The sequence below is a fragment of the Heloderma suspectum genome, chromosome 2 (genome assembly GCF_057233095.1).
Source record: "Heloderma suspectum isolate Gila_16-S chromosome 2, 16-S_ref, whole genome shotgun sequence".
NCBI classification, from domain to species: domain Eukaryota; kingdom Metazoa; phylum Chordata; class Lepidosauria; order Squamata; family Helodermatidae; genus Heloderma; species Heloderma suspectum.
This window is the reverse complement of record NC_139459.1, coordinates 254,938,222-254,964,371: the sequence shown is the minus strand read 5'-3', so window position 1 is coordinate 254,964,371 and position 26,150 is coordinate 254,938,222. Positions and strand designations below refer to the sequence as shown.

Genomic DNA, 26,150 nt, shown 5'->3' with positions numbered 1-26,150 from the left:
GGCTTGGCGAAGCACGGAAGTGGGTATTCTTCACAGACAGGTTTGGCGGGCGGGTGATCTCTGGATGTATGGACCGGGTGGTGGGCTAACGTAGACACTTCTCTTTCTTTGTTTGCAGTGAGCTGGATGGAGAAGTGCATCACCTGCCTCGAGAGGGAGGCCCGTAGTGCCAAAAAAAGTTGTAGGGAGGAAGCGCGGGGGAGGGGGGAGGGCAGAATTGGGGGGGTTTCTCCTGTGTAAAAAAGAAAAAGTAAACAGTAGCACTTAAAGTAAAAGTAAAGAGTAGCACTTAAAGATTTTTTGAAACAACACCTGTCTCGTGTCCTGTTTTCCCAGTCCCCTCGGAAAAGTATTGAATGAAACATTTCTCATTATGGAAACATTTACTGTTTGAATTGCAAGAAACATTGTCTATAAAACATTACAGTTGTGCTTGATAAGTGATGGAGGTGGGTGGAGTATGCGTGGTCACCTCTCCGTAGTGTCACTCCTGGATAGACAGGGACTTCCTCAATCCAGCTTCCAATCCACGGAGGCTCAAGATAGGGGCTGTCACGGCACCTTCTGTCAGGGTTGGATCGGAGCCCATAAAGCCCCAAAGCAGTTCTGATTCTGAGGAAGAGATAGAAACCGTGGGAGAGGAACCTGCGCGCTGTTCAGAGGCGCCGCCGGAGGGAAAGCCCCTCCCTGATCACATTCCTGAGAGTGGTAGTGACCCTGGCAGGTAGGGGGAGTGACAACTGGAGCTTCGGACGCTAGGCGCCGGCGTAGGGACAAGTGGGAGATGGAGGGCGCTGAGAGGAGGCGCTGCGCCCCGATGCCCCATGGGAAAGGAGTGGACTTTCACCTCCTAGCCCTTAAGTTCAGAGGTTTCCCACTTTTACCTCCAAATGGAGATTAACTGATTCACTAAGGCTAGAAACCCCAAGTAGGCAGCTCTCTTAAGTTTCCCTCATTAGGCTCATGCAGTTAGCATCTGTAAGTGTCATTAGGTTGAATGGAAATAAAGCCTTGGAAAAGAGCCCTATCGTCTGTGTGTTGATTCTGGCTACTTGAGGATTTCAGAAGGCAGCAAGGGCGCTCCTGACACCTTCCTTGACAGGAAAACACACCATTGCAAACAACAAGAACGGAGTACACAACAAGGACAACAAGGAGTCCCCGCGTCAGGGGGGAGGTGGCTTCATCCACGTGGGGTGGACTCAGGGCGTGTAGAGGTCTGTCTACACAGGGGGGAATCTGGGTGTTTGGGGGTATGTCTATGCCGGGTTTCCTCCCACCCATGGTGCACTACGCTTTGACCGGAGCTGTGGTCAGGCATCTTATCAAGCATGGCTCTGAGAATGACAGCATGGGCATCTATGGAGCTGATGAGCGCTCTCCTATCCCTGCTTGCTGCCTCATCATCTAGAGCAGATCTTCGCACATACTCCCTAAACACCTCCGCATCTCTCTTGATGACTCCAAGGACATGATCATTCTCCTCAGTGGCATGACGCATGATGCGTTCAACAATTTCGTTGGCTGCTCTACACATCTTTCTATTCCTGATCAGTGACAGGCGTGTAGCGGGGGATAAGGTGGCCTGTCTGTTGGTTACTAGATGCTGCATTAGAGAAATCAGAAATTGTTTAAGTGCCTGTGGCGGGAACTGGAAAAAAGACCCATGGACAGAAACTACAGGGAAAATGTCCCTCTAAGCAAATCCGCATTGGGGGCATTTGTCCGCCGCGGCCAGAAGTCAATCTGCAGCCATGTCCCGGGGCCATGGTGTGGGTGCTGGTGGAGAATTATAGGGAGTGAATCCCGGATGCTCGCCACTTCACCTTTCCTCCTGCGGAATATATCACAACTTTCCTCCTCTCGTGGAATGGTGTTATTCCCCCCGAGCTACAGTGGGAGGGACAGAGTTGATTTCACCCCCAGTGTTGGCCGCGAGATTTTTTTCAGAACCCAAAGGGGGGGAGAGGGAACAATCGAGGGGGCACCTCACGGCGCGCCAGTGTCCAGAGCCGGGAATATTTCCACCAAGGGGCCCCTGCCCGTGTGGGCGCATGCATCCCCTTGCGGGCGCATGCATCCCCTTGCTTACCTGTGTCCTCTAGCTCATCACGGCCAACCCCAGTCTCCCCACGATCGCTCGGGCACGGCTCTCCACCTAAAAGGCAATTGCAGAGATCAGCCATATTACAGTGCCGAGCAGCCCCAGAACAGCCCAAGAATCATAGAATCATGGGATAGCAGGCATGAAGGGGGCCTGGAAGAGCATCCAGTCCCACCCTCTGCTCAACGTGTGGGTCCAAGCAAAGAGATCCCTGAGAGATGGCTGCGTGTTATCCCCCCTCACCCCCCTTATGTCATTGCTTGGCTTTGAAAAAAAAAAAAGGGGGAAACAGAGGAGAAAACATGTGCACTGCGCCCTGCCCCCCGGTCTGGACAGGGGAAGTGCTGCAGCACGATGCCTATAGGAGCGCGATGCCCAACCCCAGCTTAGTCTTGGTTAATTCTCAGTGATTTCAATGGGGCCCAAGGTAGCTGCGCCCAATGTCTCACGCGGTTTTCAAAGCAGTCTTAACCAACATGCCCCCCTCAAGCTCTTTTGAACTACAAGCTGCATCATCCCCAAACAACACAGCAAATGCTCGGGGCTCCCCGGAGCTGTGGACCAAGAGCCCCGGAAGGAAGACACCAGGCTCGGGCACTCTCCGCACGATTTTGGGTTTGAATGGCGCCTTTCCCCGGTCCAGACCAAGCAGGGGCACCTAGCTTAAAAAATGCTTGGGAAGGACCGAAGCTAAGGAAAGCATATGTTTTGTCTGCACAGCTTGCAAAGTTCTAGCCCCAACACCCCCATCGAGCAGGACCTCTCGTGGCCTGTCTGAGAAAGGGTGTCACCCGAGACTTTGGGAAGGTGGGAGATAGGACGCTGCCTTAGACGGGGACCGACCAGTGGTTCATCACAGCTTTCCCCTTTCCCTGTCTCACTAGAAGCCTGTGGTCGCAATCCCATAACAAACTTACCAGGAAGGAATCCCTGTGGAACGTCGCAGGATGTGACTCTGACTAAACATTGCGAGCACCCAACCCTCAATTGACCTCACACCTTCATACCCTCTTACGTAATCACATTTATATGTCACCTTGCAAACTGTGTGCCACTATGACAATATCCATTCTTTCCGCTTGGAACTAGCCGTGAGTGGAGAAGAATGTGGACTTGGCACCGAAAATCAGGAATGCGGTTCGCAACTCACCACTCCCTTCTTCGGGCTGGTCCACGTCCTGTTCTTGGGATGCTCATTCTTCTCCCCGAACCATACTGTCATGTCCTGTGAAATGGGGGAAGCGTGTGAGCTCATGTGTACTTAGTCACGTGCTTCCCCACCCCCCAGTCCTTCCACACAACACACTCTGGCATTACTGGGAAACAACAGGGTGCTGATTTCCCAGTGTTGGAGAGAACACGAGTCACAAGTGTAGGTGGTGCCATCCTAATAGTAGGGCTACTCCAGGGCCCCCAGGAGCAAGGTCTGTAGTGATGCATGACTAGGATATCAAAGCACGGTGGCCAGCATTGTGGATACTCACCTGGTCCATGACACCCAGCAACCTCATGCTGCTCCACAGCGAAGTGCTCCCCCTCTTCCGCCGATGGTCCCGATGGCTCCAAGGAACGCACTTCCAGAGGGTCCCAATCTGGAGACTCCGCGCGCACACAGCCCCTGCTTATCTGCAAACTCCCCGACATGCGCTTCGGGCGAACGGTGGCATCCCCCCAAAGAATCCCGTGTAGCTGCGCGTAATACTAAGGTATTATTAAGTGTAGTTTCTACTAAAGTGTTGTGTAGTGTTTTATTAAGTGCGACAAAATGCGTACCCCACAAAGGACCTTCTCAGGACCAAAGATTATTATTATTTCAATAAATATTGAGGGTCTGTCCACAAGTAAGGAAGAACTGATGCGGGACTTATGCCAAAAACACAATTGTGATGTCCTATGCCTACAGGAAACCCACAGAGACAGCCACCAGAAAAGACCTAAAATTCAAGGTATGCGGCTGATAGCAGAGTGTCCCCATTGACAATATGGTAGTGCAGTCTTTGTGAAGCATGACATTCAGGTTTGGGCTACAATCATATCAGAAATAAACAATATAGAAGTAATAACTGTAGAGCTGAGTAACTGTATGGTAACCTCAATATATAAACTGCCATTAATTGAGATTAAAGGTGATGAATTTAATATATTTGATAAAGACAAAACAAATTTCGTCACTGGTGATTTTAATAGCCACAGCAGCTTCTGGGGGTACTCCGATGATGATAAGAATGGGGAGGCCATGATACAGTAGGTGGATTTGAACAACCTGGCTCTTCTACATGATAACAAACTACCAGCTTCATTTAATAGTGGAAGGTGGCATAGGGAATATAATCCAGACTTGATATTCATGAGTGACCATATAGTCCAGCAATGTGTCAAAGCAGTCTGTTCCCCTATTCCAAACACCCAGCACCGGCCAATTATTTGCCAGGTTACCGCTGTAGTTCGACCTCATAATATCCCTTTTAGGCGCAGATATAATTTTTAAAAAGCCAATTAGGTTAAATTCCAGAGACTGCTAGATAGAGCTGTTACCCAATTAATACCTATACAGAGCTACTACAATGAATTTGTGGAAGTTGTTAAAAATGCTCCTGGCTATCAATCCCATGGGGATGTAAAACCAACTATCTCCAAGGCCTGACAGCTGAGACAAAGGATAAATTGCAGAAGTATTTAGCTCTCTTTGACAATGACCCAATAGCAGAGGACACAGTGAATGCAGGCCAGCAGTTAATTGACTCTATATCTGAGGCCAAGAGAGAAAGGTGGATTAGATTAGTAGAAGAACTAGATATGAGCATAAGTAGCCACAAAGCGTGGAGATTGCTGAGACGCCTGAACAATGATCCAACTGGCTCTAGAGAATTTGCCAATGTAACAGCAGACCAAATAGCTAGCCAGCTCCTTAAGAATGGTAATTTAGAACAAATGCCCTTAAACCATAAGACTAAAATTAATAGAAAAAAGGAGGATGAAACAACTAACCTATCCTCCCCTTTTACTACGGAAGAGTTGAGAGATGCTATAAGGAAATGTAGACCACGGAAAGCTGCAGGCTTGGATGATATTCTTACCGAGCAGATAAAACATTTCGGGCCGAAAGCAAGGCAGTGGATATTAGAAATGTTTAATGCCTGTTTGGAACAATGCAAGATCCCTGGTGTTTGGCGAAAGGCTAAGGTTATAGCAGTTCTAAAACCAGGTAAAGAGGCTAATAACCCTAAGAGCTACTGACCAATCTCTCTTCTGTGCCATACCTATTAAATCTTTGAAAGACTGATACAAAATTGCCTTACAGTAGCTGTAGAACCCCTGCTTATACCGCAGCAGGCTGGATTCCACCCCGAAAGAAGCTGTACTGCACAAATCCTTAATTTAACTCAATACATTGAAGATGGATTCCAAAAAGGTAGTGTAACAGGAACTGTATTTATAGATCTAATGGCTGCATATGATACCATTAACCTTAGGAGACTGAAGCAGAAAGTATATGACATAACTGAAGACTTTAAACTTACAAACATTATTAGGAATCTGCTTCAGAACCATAGGTTTTTCGTGGACTTCCAGGGAAGATGAAATAGGTGGAGGAATCAGAGGAATGGTCTACCACAGGGAAGTATATTAGCTCCAACTCTCTTCAATATCTACACTAACGATCAACCGCTTCCCGCAGGCACTAATAATTACATATACGCTGACGATCGGGCAATGGCCACACAAGGAAAAACATTGGAGGAGGTAGAACAATGATTAATGGAAGCTCTGGAAGAGCTGGACCAATATTACTGTGAAAACCAGCTAAGGCCAAATCCAGCAAAAACTCAGGCATGTGCCTTCCATCTATGCAATAGGCAGGCTGCTAGGAAGCTGCAAATTACATGGAAAGGAGTGTTATTTCAGCATTGCACTAACCCTAAATATTTAGGGGTTACTTTGGATAGGGCCTTAACATATAAACAGCATTGTGTCAACACTGAACTGAAGGTCAGTGGAAGAAATAACATCATTAGGAAATTAACGAGCACTACTTGGGGTTCTAAACCAAGGGTTCTTAGGACTACAGCATTAGCCCTCTGCTACTCGGCCGGCGAATATGCCTGCCCAGTTTGGTACAAATCAGCACATGCTGGGCAAGTTGATGTCGTTTTGAATGGAACAAGTAGAATAATTACCAGATGTCTAAAACCTACTCCTCTAGATAAGATCTACCATATAGCTGGCATTGCCCCACCTGCTGTTTGTAGAGAAGCAGCAGCACACAAAGAGAGGCTTAAATCCTCAATATCCAACAACATCCTCTTTACAGCCTACAACCAGCTCCTCAGAGATTAAAACCCAGGAAAAGCTTCCTCAGATCAACGGAAGACTTTGATGAATTCAAAAGTAGAATGGACTTATGGAAAGCTACAAAGAATCAACACTGGAGGGAACCAGCAGAGGAGCTGGCACCCGGTTCCAATGAAAGCTGGGAAGTTTGGAAATCATTGAATAGGCTGCGCACGGGTACAATAAGATCTAGAGATACTTTTACTAAATGGAGCTATCTGGAGATCTCTGCCCTATGCGACTGCGGGGACTTGCAGACAACAACACATCTGTACACTTGCCCTTTGTGCCCTGACTAATGCACACATGAGGACCTTATGACAGCATGACGGAGCGCAGTTAATGTTGCTAGTTTGGGGGCAAGAGTTGTCTAATTTTTATATATTTTCGCTTCTACATTTTATACTTTAAATGTTATGTGTTATTGTATGTTTTTAATTGTGATGATTCTGACACGAATAAATAAATATGGGCAGGTCGCCGCATTGTTGCCTGACCTTGAGTTATGGTTCACCATCCGCCTGTAGTCCTGGCACATGGACTTTGTCTTGGACCTGCACTCTATGGCGTTATGCTGGTGGCCCCATGCGGTCATCTCTCTTGAGATCTCCTCAAAGAAGTCCAAGTTCCTGTGGCTGCTACACAGCTGTTCTTAGATTTTCTGCTCCCCCCAAATGTCCAGCAAGTCCTCTACCTCCGTGCGCCTCCATGACACCCCTCTTCCCTTGCTGGTAGATGCCATTCTGGGTTGGCATTGGTGGGAGAAGGCACCGGGATGGGTCTTTCCACCTGCTCTTCCCTGGGCCAAAATGGCTGCATTATTGGCTTGTTGTGATGGGGTCCACCGTAGAGGGTCCCTCAGCAGTCAGTGTTTGAGGAGCCTGATCAAGAAAAGAGGACAACACAGCAACTCTGAGAAGAGGGAGAGGGCTACATGGTTGCTTGATGCTAGAGCCTATCTTCCCCTCTCAATGCACCCCCACCTGAAGTCATGTTCTTGGCCGAGCTGCATGGGGATCCAGAGCGAGGGGCAGGATAAAAGCCCACCCCCAGGTGCCATGTGTCTGTATCTGGGCCATGTCTTTTGAATCCCGAAGGGTGATTCCGTGCAGGAGCATCTGAATGCAAGTCCCCCCTGCTCACCTCCATTCTTTCTTCAACCATGGGCATGCCTCAGCATGCGGCACGACCAGAGACACATGCCGCGAAGAGAAAATAATCCTTTGGGAAAGCTATTCGGAAGGGGGAGCATTCACTCGGGCAACACCCCAAGCGGACAGCACCAGCCCTTGCCGTGGTTTTGTCCATGCTACCCGGTGATGCTGCCCTCGGGGAATACCGTAGCCCCTGAGGCAAGTTTTGCACGGACCCCAAGGGCAAACACAGAATGGGCGCTGAGCGGGAAATCACTGGGCAAAATACCTGGGGAAGTTATTTTAGTACCCTTGGCCACCTCACACAACACATTGGGAAAGTCTCCCCCCAAAAATGTTCTGCGCGCCGCTGTGGCAAGAGCCACTCCCAGCCCTGAAATGCCCTGGTGGCGGCGGCGAAGTACATGTGAGGAAGAGAGTTTGCAGAGAAAGGGGGTGTTGGTAGTGCGGCGGGGTGCAAGCGGCTGTGTCATGAGGAAAGCGGAGGAAGGGGGAGCAGGAATACACAGTGCCATTACAATGTACACTCAGAAAAGGGCCAGGTGGATGAATGCACTTACCGTTCGAGCGCAGGAGACAAGGAATCTGTAGCGACACCTTCCGAACACCGATTCTTCGAAGATTCGAAGGTAATCTCCGATGGAGAAAAAAAACCTGAGGGACGGGGTGTGGGAAGGCCGAAGGTGTGTGCTGGAACGTGGACTGGGGAGGAAGCGACGCTATCGGTAGCCGGAAGATGAAAGGGTGCTGTTGAGAGCTGTGATTGGGCAGGGGGGAAATACAAAAGAAGCTGTATATGGACAGGCATGGGAGGGGCCTGAGACCATATTAGGTAATGAACGTGGGAACAACAGAGCACACTGATGGGAAATACCGGAATATCAGGGTGTTAGAAGCAGTTCAGCAGAAGCAGGAAATCCTGCTTCCGATACGAGGCAAGTGCTGCGTAGTGTGAAAGACGGGCGCTGAAAGATGTTTGGAGGTGTAAAAAACCGTGAGTGTAGATCGGCCCCTTATCTGGACAGAGATAGCCTAGCTACAGTTATCCATGTTCTGATAACCTCTTGTTTGGATTACTGCAGTGGATTATATGTAGGGCTGCCTTTGAAAACGGTCCAGAAATTTCAGCTGGTCCAAACCTGGGCAGCAAGACTGTTAACAGGGACTGGCCAATGTGATCATATTATGCCAGTACTTTTCCATGTTCCCTGGCTGCCAGTCCATGCTTGATTCAAAGTGCTGATACGAACAATCAGAGCCCTAAATGGCTTCAAGCCAGGCTATCTGAAGATCGTCTTCTCCCATATACACCTGCTCGGACCATAAGATCAGCTTCAGCAGTCCTTCTCTAGTAGCCCCTGCCAAAGGAAGTAAGGTGGGTGGCTACTAAGAAGAGGGCCTTTTCTGCTGTGGCACCCTGGCTGTGGAATCAGCTTCCCAGAGAAGTTCAGCTGGTGCCTACATTGTGCCCGTTTTGGTCCAGGTGAAGACCTTTTTATTTTCCCAGGCATTTTAGTTTTTCAGTTTGTTTTATATGTGGTATTGTATTTAAAATGTTTGCATTGCTGCTAGGTTCTTATTATTTTTACTTGTATATTATAGTTTCAAATGTTTAAATTTTATACTGTATTTTATCGTCTGTATTTTATTGTCGTGTATTTTATGGTTTTAATGGTTGTGAACTGCCCAGAGAGCTTCGGCGATTGGGTGGTATAAAAATGAAATAAATAAATAAACAAACATTAGCAACATTAAAATAGTATAAAGTATTATTATTTCATGCATTTGATGAAATCAGCTCTTGCTTTTATCTATGGTTAGATCTTAACATGGAACATAATATATTTTATTAGGTTGTACAGAAAGCTTTACATGTCACGGGCCCAATCTTTCAAGCACACATACTCTGACAAACTGACACAGGACACTTAAATCAGTGAGACTTTTTTATTGTATGAAATCTCACGGCAAAAGCTTAACTTCTTCAGAAATCATATAACTGATGGTCATTAGCTATAGGCTCTATTTAATTCCAGAACAGTCAAAAGCTAAAAACTACACCATGACAGAGATCCGCACAACGGGTTTCCCGTTGTAATCTCTGTAGCTCAAAATACAGGTGAAGGGGCTCAGAATTCTGGGAGCTATCTTTCCCAGGCAACTGAAGACAAGGATAGTAACCTGAATAACTCCTGGGGTCAACCCTCCTAGGCAATCAAAGACACGAATTTCTACAAACAGCACAAGGAACTGGAATGATACCCGGGGTCATCTTTCCCAGGCAATCAAAGGCATGAGTTCTAGAAAATTCCCAAACAAATCTACACACAGAGAGACTTCATCTAACCTAGAATCTTTGTTGGGATCCCTGCACTATATGGTCGGGGCATATTAAGTCTAAGTGTAAACCCACACACGCAAAGAGTTTGACAACCATAGTGTTGGTTTTGGTAAATCTATGCTGCATGAGTCTAGGCAGAAAAAAGTCTAAGAGTCAAGATCAAACCCAGCCTGCCAGCACTTGGAATGACAACAAAGAAGACACACAATCTATAGCAAACAAAAGTTCAAGGTCTATGAAAAGCATCATGGTACTTTTTCATGGCAAGTCCTTAGCAATCCAAAGTTCCCATTAGAAAGAGAGTCTAACTGCAGGGTGCCTCTAGAGGCTCAGATGATGGTAGATTCAAAGGTTTTGGGCAATGAAAACGAGAATGCTCCTAGCAAAAGCTCTTAGCTTTTGCATCAACATAAAAAGAGAAAATGTGACTGTAGGACACCTCCTCCAGACCACTTGACAGATAAGGGCTTTTGGACTTTCAGCGAGGCCCCTATCCAAACAGGGCGTCTCTGTTCAGCCCTCCAATGTCGACGCTTCAACCTGTTTGATCCTTCTGCAAACCCTACTCTACTTCTGTAAGGATCTCACAGAGAGCTTCCAGCCTCCCTCCTTGCCAAGGCCAGATCAGCAGGTGGATGGTGAGTAGGGTGACTCCCCCCAGCTCTGCTCTGAGAACGCTGACAGGGATAAACTCACACAGATTCTGACATTCTGCAGGCTGAATAGGCCCAGACCTTTCCAGTCTACTTCTGATCAAATTCTAGCTATAAATTACAAGGCTCACCACGGTGCTGAAGCTGGCCCCTGATATTATGAAAGATCAGTATAGAAATCTTATTCATTTTCTATACAATTCACTAATATCTTGTCAGAAGCTGAGGGAGTAGATGGAAGATATACGGGAATATCTTGATTAGGAATAAACTGTTTCAGTCCTCTACAGCCAACAAATCTCTTGTTGATTTCTGTTTTAATTTTGATTTCTTGAGCCTGTGATCTTGACACTCCTGGTTCATTTTTATGTGATATTCCCATGGAAACATAGTGTTGCCTTTCTGTTTCCTTAGGAAGTGCTTGCATGGTGAGTGTCCTAAGCACTGGACTATAAACATCTGTGGTATTTTTAGATGCTGAACTCAACTTTCAGTGAACATGGCGATCTGTGTGTGTCAACAGTTCATAAATGACACACTGCTGGAATGTGATGTACGTGGATGTAAGAAAGACGTAACTGAAATGATTTGTAGAAACTTACATCATTCAGTAAATTAGTGGAATGTGATTAAAAACTGTAAGTTCACAAGTGCTTCTCTTCTGAAATAGACCTAGATCTAGTGACACAGCAACTCCAGCTATCAATGTGTGGAGTTGATAAGTAAACATTGGTGAAGGAATGGTGAATCATTCATCTGTCTATATAGTGCACTGATCCAAATTCAGTTCGTGTTCTTATAGTAGGTTTTCCAACACTGACTCTCAAGGGCATTCCATTTATAACTCAGTGCCAAAGAAGTATTTGCCAGAGGTGGCTTCTCTGGCATGGTTCTGTAGTGACAAAGGATTTGAAAAGACTTCACTTTCCAAGGTTACAATACTAAGCACACCCACTTGGGCTGCTTTTAAACTAGAGCCCTTTAGTGCTGCTGAGGCATTGTTTTACTAAAATTAGCTGTTAGAGGAATTAACATGAAGATTCCACACAAGCACTTAATAAAGTGCTATATGTTATCCAGCAATACCCTTCTCTGTGGTCAAGATTTCCACATAATATTTACTCACAAAGAAGTTCAGTTCAGCAAAGGCTCCCAGCAACATTCATTAAAAGTTTCCATCTTTCCTGAGGAGAGCACATGGGGAATAAGTGATGAATAGCCTATCAATGCTCCCTTGAATAACCATTTAATGGTCCCAAAGTCAGTTTCAGCTCCTGGGGGTGGGGGAGTCTTTGATTTCTAAGATGCTTTCTTTCTTTTTCTTTTTTGTAACAATTGCACTATTTGGGGTGGGGGAGTCTTTGATTTCTAAGATGCTTTCTTTCTTTTTCTTTTTTGTAACAATTGCACCATTTCGTTATGTAAAAAAATAAAATAAAAAGGAATGAAAGGAATTCGGAAAGTTTACCCTGCCCCACAAGAAGTGATATTGGGGCAATTGAGAGAGACCATTCAAGGGCAATTAATAGGATATTAATCATTAATTGCCCTCCCAATCATGAGGCAGAAATGAAACAGGCTGAAACTGCAAAGAGGAAGTGTTTATAAGTACAGGAGCCTTAAGAAGCTTCTTAGTACTTTGCCTGTCCATATGAGACAATTGGAATTGCATTTTATTCTTTAAAAATGGCCAGAAATCAGGACTAAGAAATCTCAGGATGAAAGCTCAGAAAATGTAACAGTGTGACAATGATGTTGTCTGTATACTCCATAAAAAGTAAGGCGAATAAAGGATAGAAATTCCAGAGAAAAGGGGTAGGGTGGAAACAATCATGGAAGCGTGCCACAGATATTGGTAGAACTTGTTTCCAGGTAAATGTCCTTAATACCAAGATATCCATCTGATACGGCGGCTGCGCCCCTTCCTTCCCGACCATCTGCTCCCATCGGTAGTACATGCCCTGGTCTCCTCTCGTTTAGACTACTGTAATGCGCTCTACGTGGGGTTACCCTTGAAGACGGTTCGGAAACTGCAGCTGGTACAGAACGTGGCGGCTCGCCTGATTAAAGGCAGCTGCTGGCGAGATCACATCACTCCAGTGCTGAAGGAGTTGCACTGGTTACCAGTTGTTTTCCGGGCCAAATTCAAGGGGTTGGTTTTGACCTTTAAAACCCTATATGGTTCCGGCCCAGCCTATCTTAAGGAGCGCCTCCAGCAGCAGCAGACAGGCCGCTTAACAAGATCAGCCTCGGATGGCCTTTTCTCTGTCCCATCAGCCAGGACAGCTAGACTGGTGGGGACGAGGGAGAGGGCCTTTTCTGTGGTGGCCCCCACTCTGTGGAACTCCCTCCCTAGGGAACTCCGTCATGCCCCCTCTTTAATGAGCTTCCGTCATGCATTAAAAACGTGGCTGTTCAGGCAGGCATTTGGGGTGGGTTAGGGTATTTTAGAAAATGTTTTTATTGTAGAATTTTATTGTTTTAAACTGTTTTTATTGTATGTTGTACATCGCCCAGAGTGGCTGGGTGACCAGCCAGATGGGCGATTAATAAATTTAATAATAAATAAATAAAAATATACAGCTGCCAAACCCCACATCTTTTGCAAACATTAAACTGAATGATGAACTCACTTTCACTATCTTCCATTTACCCAAACTCCCATTCACCATTGTCCAAAGATACTATTTTCCTTGATTAGGCATTGTACATTCAGTACTAACATAACCCTGGATTTCTTATATACTACATTGTGTTTTAAAATGGCATCTCCACTGAAAACTGACTTTAAAACATGTATAATTAACACTCTTTCTAATAGCACATTCAGCCCCAGCATCAGCACCCAGCATAGTCTGGCAGCTGCTCGGTCCAAGTGTCCCAGTAGAGCCTACCGGGGCTTACACCTTGCCTGGGCCCCTAACATTCCCAGCATTGTCAATGTCTCCTGCTGCTGGCAATCAGTTCAGGCCCCTGGTGGCTTGGGTGTTGATCCTAGGAGCACTGCAACCACCAGCCACGCACTCCTCCCCAGGTGGGCTTAGCCAACAATGGTCCTGTGAAAAACCCCTACTTCTGATATAGAACCAAGTCCTCCCTAGAGCAGCTGGTCATTTGGTGCCCTGCTGGGCAACCTGAATAGTGTTATCTAACCTATAGTTTTATCTAAACTTAACTTACTTATTTGTCCTCTAAAATGTGAACAAAACTTGATCCATATTCTTGAGGCTGACTGGTTCCAACCACCTTCGGCTTTTGAATTGCAAGTTCCTGTTGTTAAGAAGGTGGGTCCAGCCACTAAGTAATTTTCTGATTTGCTGGTTGACCACTGACATCAGAAATGGAGGCTATCATGGTATTGGACGGACCAGCCATTTGACTTGGGGCTGACTTTTACTGAGTGGAGATCCCCATAAAAAATATCCCCTCGGTCCTTCTAGAGCTTATATACCATCTAACAGGAAGCCAGGTGTGTGCGCTTGTGCTCTCTCTCTTTCTCAGACCATCCTCTCTCCAATAAACTTGGCATATTCTCTGGCACTCAAGACTCTATTCAAATAGATAATGCGACTAAGTAAGTTAGACTGATTTTTTTTATTATTCGGAATTCTGCATATGTGTGTGGTTGTTGCCTTCCTTGGTCTCCTCCTCACCTTCTCTTTTTACCTCTAAATAAACTCCTTTTTATATTGGACATTTGGCTGTGTTGTTCTAAAAGGGATTCTCACTGAGCTCTTCTCCGCTTGAAAGACTGCATAGGTACAAAACTACCACTTGTGTTAAGAATTTTTTAAGGGTTTTGGTAAGCTCTCTGTTGTTGGAGTTGGAGAAGGAAAGTCCAAAGTAGGACAAAGGAGCACTTTTCTTCTTTTCCCTTAGAGCTGGGTTGAAAGGCAACAGGGCTCAGAAACTCCCCAATGGCGTGTCAGAAGGTTCATCCTGACTGATAGCAGCTTGTCAGAAATTCTTTTCCTGGGGAACCATGGGGAGGAAGGGGTCCACCAGGAGGAAACGTTATCCCCCCCACTCCCGGTCTTGTAACAAGTGCTATAATGGGCTGGGAGCCAGGTTCCAAACAACACCAGGTAGATACTATATTTTATGTATCACAATGCAATGCCTGATGTCTGATAGACACTGAACACTGCATTGTGGGAGAAAAAGCATAGCAGCCACACTATGCCAAGATACTACACAAGCCTGGTCCTGGCCCCCAACTTTGTTCCCCTATCCAAAAGGGTAGAAGATACGAACCCTAGCAGGCAGAGAGGAGGTTGGCTGAAAGCACCAACGGAACTGTTGCGTCAGCAACCACCTGACTATCCAGAGCTTGCAGCTGGAGCAGACAGTTGCTAACCCAGCAGAGAGTTGTTAACCCAGTTGTTAACCCTTGTTCTGGGAGAAGACTGAGGGCTTATATACTTGCTCTCCTTCATACACCACTTGCAGTTGGGTCTACTTCTTCATTGGCTACAGCTAGGTCTTCCTCCTCCCAAGCAGACCCTTCCTCCTGAGTAAGCCCCACCTGAAAGGTCTTCTGGTGGCCAAGCAGGTGCTCTGACAATGATTCTGAGCATCCTGGCAGAGCTCAGGATGAGGTCAGAAGGGGGTCTTTGGAACCTCAGGCATGGCATCCCTGCAAAGGGACTCCTCAGGTTGCCCCCATGTCTTCTGTTTCAGTGGAGATTGCTGAGGAATCCAAATCCTCTGAAGTGGTTTTAGGTCAGCCTGAGAGAGACTATAGACTGAGATCCTATATAGAAGTTGACGCTGTTGGAGAAGAACTTGCCCTGTCATACTAGGTTGTGGAAAGGTATAAAAAAACCCAGTGCAGCTGTGGGAATTGCTTTGTTACATTAGCTGTGAGACTGCTGGGCTCTAATGCTGCAGTGAGGTCCTCTTTTCTGCCTTGAAACAGTTCTGAGACCATAGTATGCAGTCTTGAAATTAGCTGTACTAGTGTAGTGATTTGCATTATCAGACTATTAATCTCATCACTGGTCAAGCAATCAATGTAGTACTACAAAGTCACACATACAGCAACCAAAAACCAAGGGGTAGAAACATGGTTATCCATGTTAATAATCACTGTTTCTTTCCTAATTGCTCAGAATAGCAAATTGGGTTAAAATTCAGTTTTATTTTAAACAAATTTCTTAACTGGTTGTGATTAGCTAGGAAAGATTTTGCCGTGCTGGTGGAAAGCTTACCATCATCTCCATGTGATGGTGAGCATCTAAGTAGCAATTAAAAGGGCAAATTAAGTGTTAGAAATTATTAAGAAAGGGACTGAAAATAAAACATCAAGAATAGTGCCATTATATACATGTATGGTACAGTCATATTTAGAATAATGTGTGCATCTGTGGTCAACCTATGCCATCAATATCACATTGCAGAAAAAGAAAAGAGCAACAAAAGTAATTATGTACTTATACTTCCTTCCTTACAAGGAAAGACTTTGAGGGAGAACTTTTTAGCTTTTTTATTCATTTATTTAAAATATTTCTTGGCCGCATTTCAGGAGCCCTCCCAAGGCGGCATATAACAATGAAAGACATAATAAAAATGCAGTATTACAAACAATAAAAACACAATAAAAGCAGCAACAGCATCAAACATTCTAAAAAATAGCAAACTTCAGCATAAAATAAACTTACAACAGACAACTGCAGCCACAATACAGTCCTTTAAAACATAATCAGGGGAAGGCCAGAGTAAAATAATATGTTTTCAGGGCCTTCTTAAAAGTCTACAACGATGGGGCCTGGGGGATCCCCAATTACAACTTATTCCAGAGGTGTGGGGCCGTTGGAGAAAAGGCCCACTTTTGTCTACTCGCCCACCTAACTGCCCTCACAGGGACTCTCTTGCTTATCTTAAAGTGCAGGCAGGCCGATAAGGGTAAAGGCAGAACTTCAAGTAATTTGGCCTGGATCTACACTTACCGCCTTTTTTCGCTTCCAATGAGGTTTCACCACCCGCCTTTCACACGCCCACAGCTTCACAACTTCAAATCTTCGAAGATCATGCCTGAATTAGAAAAAAAAACATCGTGGAGAAGCCCCGATTCTGTGAGGACAACGCCTTAATTAAAAAAAAACACATCCGGAGTGGCGGTAAGGAGAGGGTAAAACTTGGTCTCATTTGAAGGGATAGAACAACCCCCTGCTTAGTGCAGGAAGCCTGATTCCCAGGCGGTCGCCCATCCAACTACTGACCGGGGCCGACCCTGCTTAGCATCCGAGATCAGACAAGCGTGCGCAGGAAAACAGCACAGCACTGGAGTGTGAACCAAGCTCGCACATTCGATGGAGCACTGCAAAGGGGAAAATGGGTGAGTGTGAATAATCACATTTTAATGCAAGAGAGTTTAACCCGACGGGACACCGAATTCATTGTGATGGTGGGTGCAATGTAGATCGGCCCTTAGTCTCAAACCATTTAAGGCTTTAAAGGTCAAAATCAGCACTTTAGGGTGCAATCCTATCAAGATAGGTGGCCACTTCTGAACTCGAAGGTGACTGCCTATCCTAAGCAGGGCAGGAGCATGGAGGGGATTGTGCTCTCCGCACTTCCCCTACCCTGCTTTTTTGGCTAGACAGCCGATTGCCGCTGTCTAGCCGCAGGAGCACGGAGTAGGGAAGGAGGCTGCTGTACAACACATTGAATGTGTCGTACATGCAGCTACGCTCCCCTTGTCCCGGAACGCCCCCAGCCACACCCCTTTTTGGGCCCCTCCACACTCCTCTTGTGAGCGTGGAGGATGGGGCTGTTCCGTGCTGCCTCTGAGGCAGCGCAGAAGTGGGGGGAGGTGGGTTTTCTGGGAACCAACCTCGGAGTGTGGGCTGTGAGGTCAGCTCCTGGAAAACGGCATATCCTATGGCCATCTATCCGCTGTCCAGTGGCCATAGGATTGCTCCCTTAAATTGGATTCAGAAACACACCAATAACCAGTGCAGCTGGTGCAGTGGCCAGAGTGTTGGACTGGGAGCCAGGAGATCTGGGTTCTAGTCCCCGCTCGGCCATGGAAGCTCACTGGGTGACTTTGGGCCAGTCACAGACTCTCAGCCCAACCTACCTCACAGGGTTCTTGTTGTGAGGCTAAAATGGAGAGTAGGAGGGTTATGTACACCACCTTGGGTTCCTCAAAAGAGGAAAAAAAGTGGGATATAAATTTAATTAATAAATAAATAAAATTATATGATCGAATCATCTAATGTATGACATGCACCAGACTAAAGTACCTACATCACTTCGCATGTATAAGCAAATGTTTGGATACTCCAGCTTCATGTTAACGGTTTTATTTCTTAGTTTGTTATATGCAAATAATTTTTTTTTAATTCTGAGCATGTTTATTCAAATGTAAGTCCTGTGGAGTTTAATGGGACTTATTCCCAATAAAATGCACATAGGATTACTGTCTAACAGTGCAGTCCCATACATATCTACTCCTAGGTTAGTAGATGTAGGATTGCAGCCTTAGTCTGGGAGCTAGGGGACTGAAAGAGAAGTACTGCAATAAAAACCTACACCCCCAAACATAGTAATATGCCCTAATAGTGAACTCAGTGCCCCATGATGACAGAAATGGAGCCAAAATGTGGCCACAGATAGACAACCAGGAGGTATCAGCATGCTTGGATGAATTCTAGGGTATGCTGAAATACAGATCTTTTTCTAAAACACAAAGTGGGCCCCCCAAAATCCCCAAACAGCACAATAAGGACCTCCAGGAACAACAGAATATCGAGTGTCAGTTGGAAAACAAAAACAAAACAGAGGGGGCAATGAATTTGATTGCTTGAACCCATAACAGCTAGTAGTATCCTGGAAGAGAGTATGGCTGGCCAGCAGGCACCTGAAAAGGAGCCCTCCTGTTAAGGAGTGAGGGTACACTACAACATTTTGTTGCAGATCCCATTTTTAAGATGCTTAAATGTTTGTAGAAAGGAGCCTTGATTTTTATTTTACATCTGAATGCACCATCAACATCTTTCAAGTACTCTTCAAGTACTTGAAAGGTTGTCACAGAGAGGAAGACCAGGATCTCTTCTTGATCATCCCAGAGCGCAGGACACGGAATAATGGGCTCAAGTTACAGGAAGCCAGATTCTGGCTGAACATCAGGAAAAACTTCCCGACTGTTAGAGCAATACGACAATGGAACCAATGACCTAGGGAGGTGGTGGGCTCTCCCACACTGGAGGCGTTCAAGACGAGGCTGGACAGCCATCTGTCAGGGATGCTCTGACTTGGATTCCTGCATTGAGCAGGGGGTTGGACCCGATGGCCTTGTAGGCCCCTTCCAACCCTACTACTATTCTATGATCTCAAACATGTTCATACCCAGACATGGTTCTTATGATAGCATCCATGAAGTTTCACTGTTCTTTTTTGCTTCCTTCTCCTTCTTTTTTTTGACCCAATCTTTATTTATAATCAAATAAAAAGCCACTGAACTCATAATAAGGCCATTTATCATATCTTTAAAATACAGAGAAGACCTATGGAACATAATAGTGTGTGTGTGTGTGTGTGTGTGTGTACACACACACACACACGCACAAAAATGATTTCCCCCCAAAACTAATAAGGACCTTGTACTGGTGGAAAGTAGCTCACACACAACTTTCAATTCCACAGACATTTGGGATGTTCTGAGAATGGTGTAACATTATCTGCTGCATGATTTGAATTTGTCATCTGAGTAACATGATACTCCTGAGTACAGGCGACTGCAAACACCATTTGTGCATGAACATCCCAGAATAGAACTATGAGCAATATGTTACAATGTCACTGTACATAGTGTTAGCATGTCATCAGGATTGCATGACACCAATATTAGCTATTCAGGTCACATTTGTTTTAATACTTGGAGTCCAATACTGATTTTCAAGCCATGCCACAATAACCAAGCTAAGACATATTGATATAAACCAGGCTATAATAGGCAAGCAGGTTTGAAGTATGTTTCTGCCCTATTTTGCTTTTATCCAATATAAGAACAGGAAATAGAAGCGTTAATAATACACCGAGGCTGTAATCCGATACATACTTAACTGGGAGTAGGTACCATTAAACCCAATAGAGCTTACTTAGGAATTGACATACATACTAGAATACACCGTTAATTAGCCACATTGTGTACAGTGATATAGGGAACTCACTTCAATTATAAAACTTAATGACCTGGAAAGGATGACTTATTAACAAGAGAATGGTAAAGAAAGATGCTCTTTCTCTGGTTTATAAATTTATATTCCAATCATGTACAAAGAAAGGTTTTTACAAGATAGCACAAGATCAGTATGTTTTTCAGTATGTCTTTCTCTCTGATGCAACTTGTTCAGATATTTATATAGATATAGTTATATAAAAGATGCTGATTAGTATGCCTGATATAAGGAGGCAAATACAGCATAATTCAGAGATCGTATATGACACCAACTCAAAGCACATTCACTTCAATTTATAGCACCTTGTGCGCTTTACTCCTGTTTCCTCCCATGGGAGGGCTTGCACCTACTGATGCAACACATGCATCTCTTTTTAACTACTGCCCACAGCTTGGGTCCTCTGAAATTACCTGTCAGGGTGGAAACTGAGCCCACAGAGCCCCAGAGCAGTTCTGATTCTGAAGAACAGCAATCCGTGGGAGAGGAGTTTGCTCATCTCTCACAAGCACAGCAGCTGGCAGAGATTCCTCCTGCCAGCATTCCTGGGATAGATAGTGACCCTGGCAGTGAGAGAGCGCTGGAGGGGGGCTTGCTGGATGCTTGGCGCAGACGCAGGGAGCGACGACAGATGGGGGGCGCCAAGAGGAGGCATTCCGCTTGTTTGGCGCTCAAACAACGGTCGCATCCCGAGGACCCAAGGGAAAGAGGGAGGATCTCTCCATAGCCCATAAGTTCAGGGTCTTCCCATGGTTCCCCTTCAAATGGGGACCAACTGCCTTACTTGGAGCTTAGGCTACTCTGCTGTCTTTCCCCAGTGCTGTTCCTTGCTTAGTCGCTAGTGATTAGTATCTGAAAGAGTTATAAAGTAATAAAGGAATAAAGCCTTGGAAAGAATCCTCGTCGTCTGTGTCCTGAGTTGGCTATTGGAGGGGACTGCAAGAGGCAGCTAGGGCGCTCCTGACATTACCACCCTCAACTTGGCCAAATCTTCTGGAAGACGTGGACAAGTACAGTGGGGCAAACAAGAAGAAGGAAACAAGAGGGAGCAAACATGGATCCCAGCTACAATCCTTTCCATTAGTTGACCAGGGAAGGCTTCAGTAAAAGCTGCACAAAAGTAGATCAAATTATTTACATGCACACACACACCATAGAAAAGGGGATGCAGAGAGGGATATCCGGTTGGAGCCATGGCTTCCTGTAGTGACTTGCGGAGCTCCACAGGTTGCTTATTTCAAACAGCTGTGAAAAGGTTGAGAAACCTTTTTATCTTCCCCTGGAATTAAAAGGGGAATTACAGTACCATCCGGGTGAAATCTTGGAAGAACAGCTGCTTCTGCAGAGAAACAGAGAGGCTGAAATCTAAGATTAGATGCTGGAGATTAGACACAACATCTACTGAACACTGTTTGAAACTCCTAAGCAATTAGGAGACATAAGGACAAACGGCACCAAATAGTATTTCTGAATTTAAACTACCAGCAATATCTGAGAACTTGTAATTAAATCTCTGTGTTTGTTTTTTTGTTTCTGCAATTATACTTGCTTGTTGTGCTTTTGAAAGTGGAGGATGGCAGTACCAAAGGAAAAAAAAGAAAGGCATGAGACCGCCACCTACCCTCCCAATTGCTCCCTCGGCAAAGGTTTCTAGAAATGCCAGAGATGAACAGGAGTTGCTTACTTTGATAAAAACTATGTCATCTCAGCTACCAGAGTAATCAAAGAAACTTGAAACAATCCAGGACTCAATTATTGCCCTTCAGGGGGCTGTGGATTTCATTAATATCTTTTTTCAAAAGATGGAATCGAAGGTTAATGCTCTTGAAGGTCCGGTTACTGCTCATGAAACAGCCATCGAAGCGTCTCATAATATTTTGCCTGCTCGAGTCTCTCAACTGGAGGCTCTCACACATAGAGCAAATCTACGTATCCTTGGTATTAAAGACATGGCTACTGATATAGGTTTGGCTGAATTTATGGATAAACTTTTGCATGAGCTATTTGCTTTACCATTTTTTTTCTTGATATTGAGCATGCATATCGTGTTCCTGGTTCAATATGTGGCACTAAAGGGACTTTTGGGGCAGTTATTGTTCAATTTTCACGAGTCTCTACAAAAAATTACCTTATACATCTGGCAAGAGAACGAGGTGAGCTTCAGTGGGGACCAGCAAATGACAAGATTATGCTCTTTCCTGATTATACTAAAGAAATCGCTGACAGAAGAAGGCAATTCACCACGGCGAGAAGTTCGGCAAAGCAAATTAACCTGCAATATCATATTAAATATCCGGCTACATTTTGTATTCTTTCTGAAGGCCAGATAAAAAGATTTTTGGATCTTGATGCTGCAGAATCATTTTTAATTGGTATTAAAATTAAAACAAGAGAACCAACTCTCTCAGCCTCCGGAGTTGGAACTTAGCCATCTTTACTGTTCTGAAGTGCTATTTGGGCTATAGCTGAAAAGATGTCTAGGCAGTATGCCAGAGTAAATGTTTGCATATTTTTTTTTCTCCTTTTTTGTGTAATAAAATGCCTATTTGTGGGTGTGCACATATAAACATATTTTTAGATATATTACTTAAAATATACAAATGATAAAATTTTTTAAATTTTTTTAAAATCTTTTTCTTAAACTTTCCCCCCTCTTTTTATATTATTAATATCATTATGTGATTATTATTATTACTATTTCTTGTTGGCTAAACCTTTAATGTTTATTAATATGTGTTAACTGAATGGTAACATGGCCAATGGAAATGGATTGTTTGCTCCCATTCCTTTGCTATAAGACTGAGGTTATGATATTGAAAGAAAAGGTTTACTGTTAGTGGTGTAGAGGATTGAAGAGTTAATAATACTTGCAATGTTTGGAAGAATGCTGTATAGGTATAATCTGCAATTGTATTTATATTTGGATATGTGGTTTGTTTTTATTGAAGTTTAATATAATCCTTTTTTCTTTTTTTCTCTTCCTTCTTTTGTTATCCTCCCTTTTTTCTTTTCTCCAGAATACTGTAATGTTGGGAATGGAAGATTCTGATTATGTTGTTAGTACTGTTTATTTCATTTATAAAAATAAAATAAAAATAGATTCAAAAAAAGAACGAAAAGGGGATGCAGAGCAGGAGGCTACAATTTGTATAAGAACCTCCTGAAAATAGGACAGAAATTCAAAGACACCTCTGCCTGGGTCCACATGATCCATTTCTGTAGCTGAAGTTCAGGTAGTGTCAAAACTCCTGAGTCCCAGCAGGCAAAGAAAAAATGTGTCCATTTAAAAAGGGCTGCAGATGATCTCAGCCTGTGGCTAGGCGGTAACCTGAGTGGCCAGACTCAAGTGATACTGGGCAAAAGGGTGGAGAAGCAACAGAATTGCAGCATCCCGTGTCCTGGTTTTTCTGTGGGCTTGCCCACGGGACTCTGCAGTTTGTCCTACTCCTAACGAACTAACGGTACTCGTTCCAACAGTGGGATGGCTAAGTGGGATTCAGAAGTGAGGATCCAGATGGTGCTGGTCCTACAGCTACGATTGGAACTGATCCAAAACCAACACACTGAGTGCACAAAACTCAGGGTTTTTATCCAGTTTACACAAAGACTTTGTCTGAGCAGGAAGATTTTCAAGTACAGGAAATTGCTTTTGTGGTGAAAACAATGAAGTTGATCTCCCTACTTCTAGAGCCATAAAAAATACAGAAATGAGTGACATCTGTATTTGAAAACTAGGGCTTTCTTCACATGGAACTTTTATCCTGTGATCGAGATTGCTCCCTCACCGAAGCTTGCGGGCTCTTTACATGACGCCGTAAACCTCCTGCACTAAATGCCCTTTGTTCCATTTTTAAATAGATTGCAGATAATGAGCTATAAAATTAACCAGTTGTGTTCTGCTTGAGTTCCCTCCATGAAAAGAGGGAAAGTGGCAAGAAGAGGAGCGAGATCAATGAAAGATAATGGAAGACTCAGATATGTGGAGAAGGAGGGGGAAGGGAGTGGGGGGAAATGAAGCACGTGAAAAAGGGAGTCATTGTGATCCTGCATTTAAAACGGAAGCAGAAGGCCCTGTTTTAAATGCAGGATTTTAGGCTGGTGCAGAGATGCCGAGATCTCCCTTTCTTACATCAGGAAGCCATTGACTTCTAATCAGAAAGGGGATTCACTTCCAATCTTGTTTCTTGCATGTTTGATTAATTTTACCTCTTGTCTGCCTTGAGGCATTTTGCATATGTGGAATACAGTACAGTGTAATTTATCTGACAGACCTAGGGGATAATTTGGATAACCATAGGCTTGGCTCAATTACATTACTTTGACACAGGAACACCCAGTGAATAATCGGGAACGTTCAAAGTTCAGTGTGCTTGCTCATTGTTTTTTGAGTAAGACATTTAGCTAATGTAAAACATTTGAAAATTTTGCACGAGGAACAAATTGTCTAGCATGGAAACCATAATGTCTGTAATCAAAAATAATTTAAAATCATGAACAAATGTTTATAATATAAAGAGGCAATAAAGGACATTTAATTACCAGTTAATTGAAACTATTTCCATCCTTCAGACTACAAAGAACATCTAGTTTTGAAAAAAAGATTTATAGCACAACCCTGTCCCCAGGTTATGTCCAATAAGCAGGGATAGAACCTCTCCTAAATTCCCCTGTATTAGCACAGCCCACATATATGCTGGTGTAGTGAATCTATGCTGGCATACAACACTATTGTGTAGTGCAGAATCATGACTGCTGCATAGTGGTGGAATTGCCAGGTGGGGGATATAAGATTTTTTTTTGCTGTTGCTTCATTGCCTCTTCTTTATACATCCATTCTTGTTCTCTCTGCATTGTTACTAGTCAGGGCTAGTGGCAGGGGTTGGCATAACTGGGCACCTGACAAGGTCCTGAGCCCAGGAGGGGGCTCACTGCTGACCCTCAGAGCTTCATGGCCCTAACTCCACCTCTTCATCCTCCTCATTGTTGCTGCATATTCACCGTCGTCTTTAAGGTTTTAGTAGGGCTGAACCAAACACAAGAGTAAGGAGTAGGAGCAACAGTCTCCACTTGTCTTGCCCTCTCCTTCTGGGCAGTGTTGAAGACTGGGCTCAGAGGGAGAGAACAAGCAAATGGGCAATGATGACAGTGGCATGGGGGACCAACTCAAGAAGAGGGGGCAGTGAGGGCATCTTCCCAAGGGTGCCCAAACTCTGAAGCTGGTAGTACCTAGGATTACAGTCATGATATGCTGACATTAGGCCTGGTGTAGCAGCCAGTGGTGCAGCAGGGCCATGCGGTCAGCCTTCTGATATGGGTTTTTGCGGCCCATTTCTTTTGAACTGGTAGAAATTTCCTGCTATATATAACTTTTTTTTCTAGCTGTGAAGAAGAGCTCCACTGTGGTGTAAAGTCACATGCAAAAACAGGTGAAACGGCAACCCACTCCAGTATTCTTGCCAAGAAAACCCCATGGAACGTATCACAAGGCTAAAAGATATGATGCCAGAAGATGAGCCCCTCAGGTCAGAAGGTGTCCAATATGCTACTGGGGAATAGCAGAGGGAATTTCCAAGTAGCGCCAGAAAGAATGAAGCGGCTGGGCCAATGCCGAAAGGATACTCAGCTGTGGATGTGTCTGGTGGTGAAAAGAAAGTCCAATGCTGTCAACAACAATACTGTTTAGGAACCTGGAATGTAAGATCAATGAATCAAGGTAAGCTGGAGGTAGTCAAACATGAGATGGCAAGATTGAACATCAACATCTTGGGAATCAGCGAACTAAAATGGACAAGCATGGGCAAATTTAATTCAGGTGACCATCAGATCTACTACTGTGGGCAAGAATCCCTTAGAAGAAATGGAGTAGCACTCTGAGTCAACAAAAGGGTGGGAAAAGCAGTACTGGGGTATAATCTCAAAAACGATAGAATGATCTCAGTACGAATCCAAGGCAAACCATTCAACATCACAGTAATTCAAGTCTGTGCCCCAACCACTGAGGCTGAAGAAGCTGAGGTTGATCGGTTCTATGAAGACCTACAACACCTTCTAGAACTAACACCAAAAAAAGATGTCCTCTTCATTATAGGGGATTGGAATGCTAAAGTAAGAAGTCAAGAAATCACTGGGATAACAGGCAAGCATGGCCTTGGTGTACAAAATGAAGCAGGACAAAGGCTAATAGAGTTTTGCCAAGAGAACACGCTGATCATAGCAAACACTCTTTTCCAACAGCACAAGAGGCGACTCTACACATGGACATCACCAGATGGTCAATATCGAAATCAGATTGATTGTGTACTTTGCAGCCAAAGATGGAGAAGCTCTATACAGTCAGTCAAAACAAGACCTGGAGCTGACTGTGGCTCAGATCATGAGCTGCTT

At 44.6% G+C, this 26,150-nt stretch overlaps 1 protein-coding gene across 1 annotated transcript in view; it reads right to left on the bottom strand.

Moving 5' to 3' along the window:
- Positions 1–367: 367 nt before the first annotated feature.
- The window catches only part of LOC146354412 (uncharacterized), a 32,666-nt gene continuing 6,883 nt past the window's right edge, over positions 368–26,150 (bottom strand). Inside the window, exons 3-6 of the mRNA XM_084829805.1 lie at positions 16,533–16,617; positions 3,255–3,329; positions 2,093–2,158; positions 368–612 (exon numbers count right to left, since the gene is read on the bottom strand). Of these exons, the coding sequence (XP_084685931.1) occupies positions 2,102–2,158; positions 3,255–3,329; positions 16,533–16,617 (217 nt within the window). The 3' untranslated portion in view covers positions 368–612; positions 2,093–2,101. The remainder of the gene's footprint in view (positions 613–2,092; positions 2,159–3,254; positions 3,330–16,532; positions 16,618–26,150) is intronic.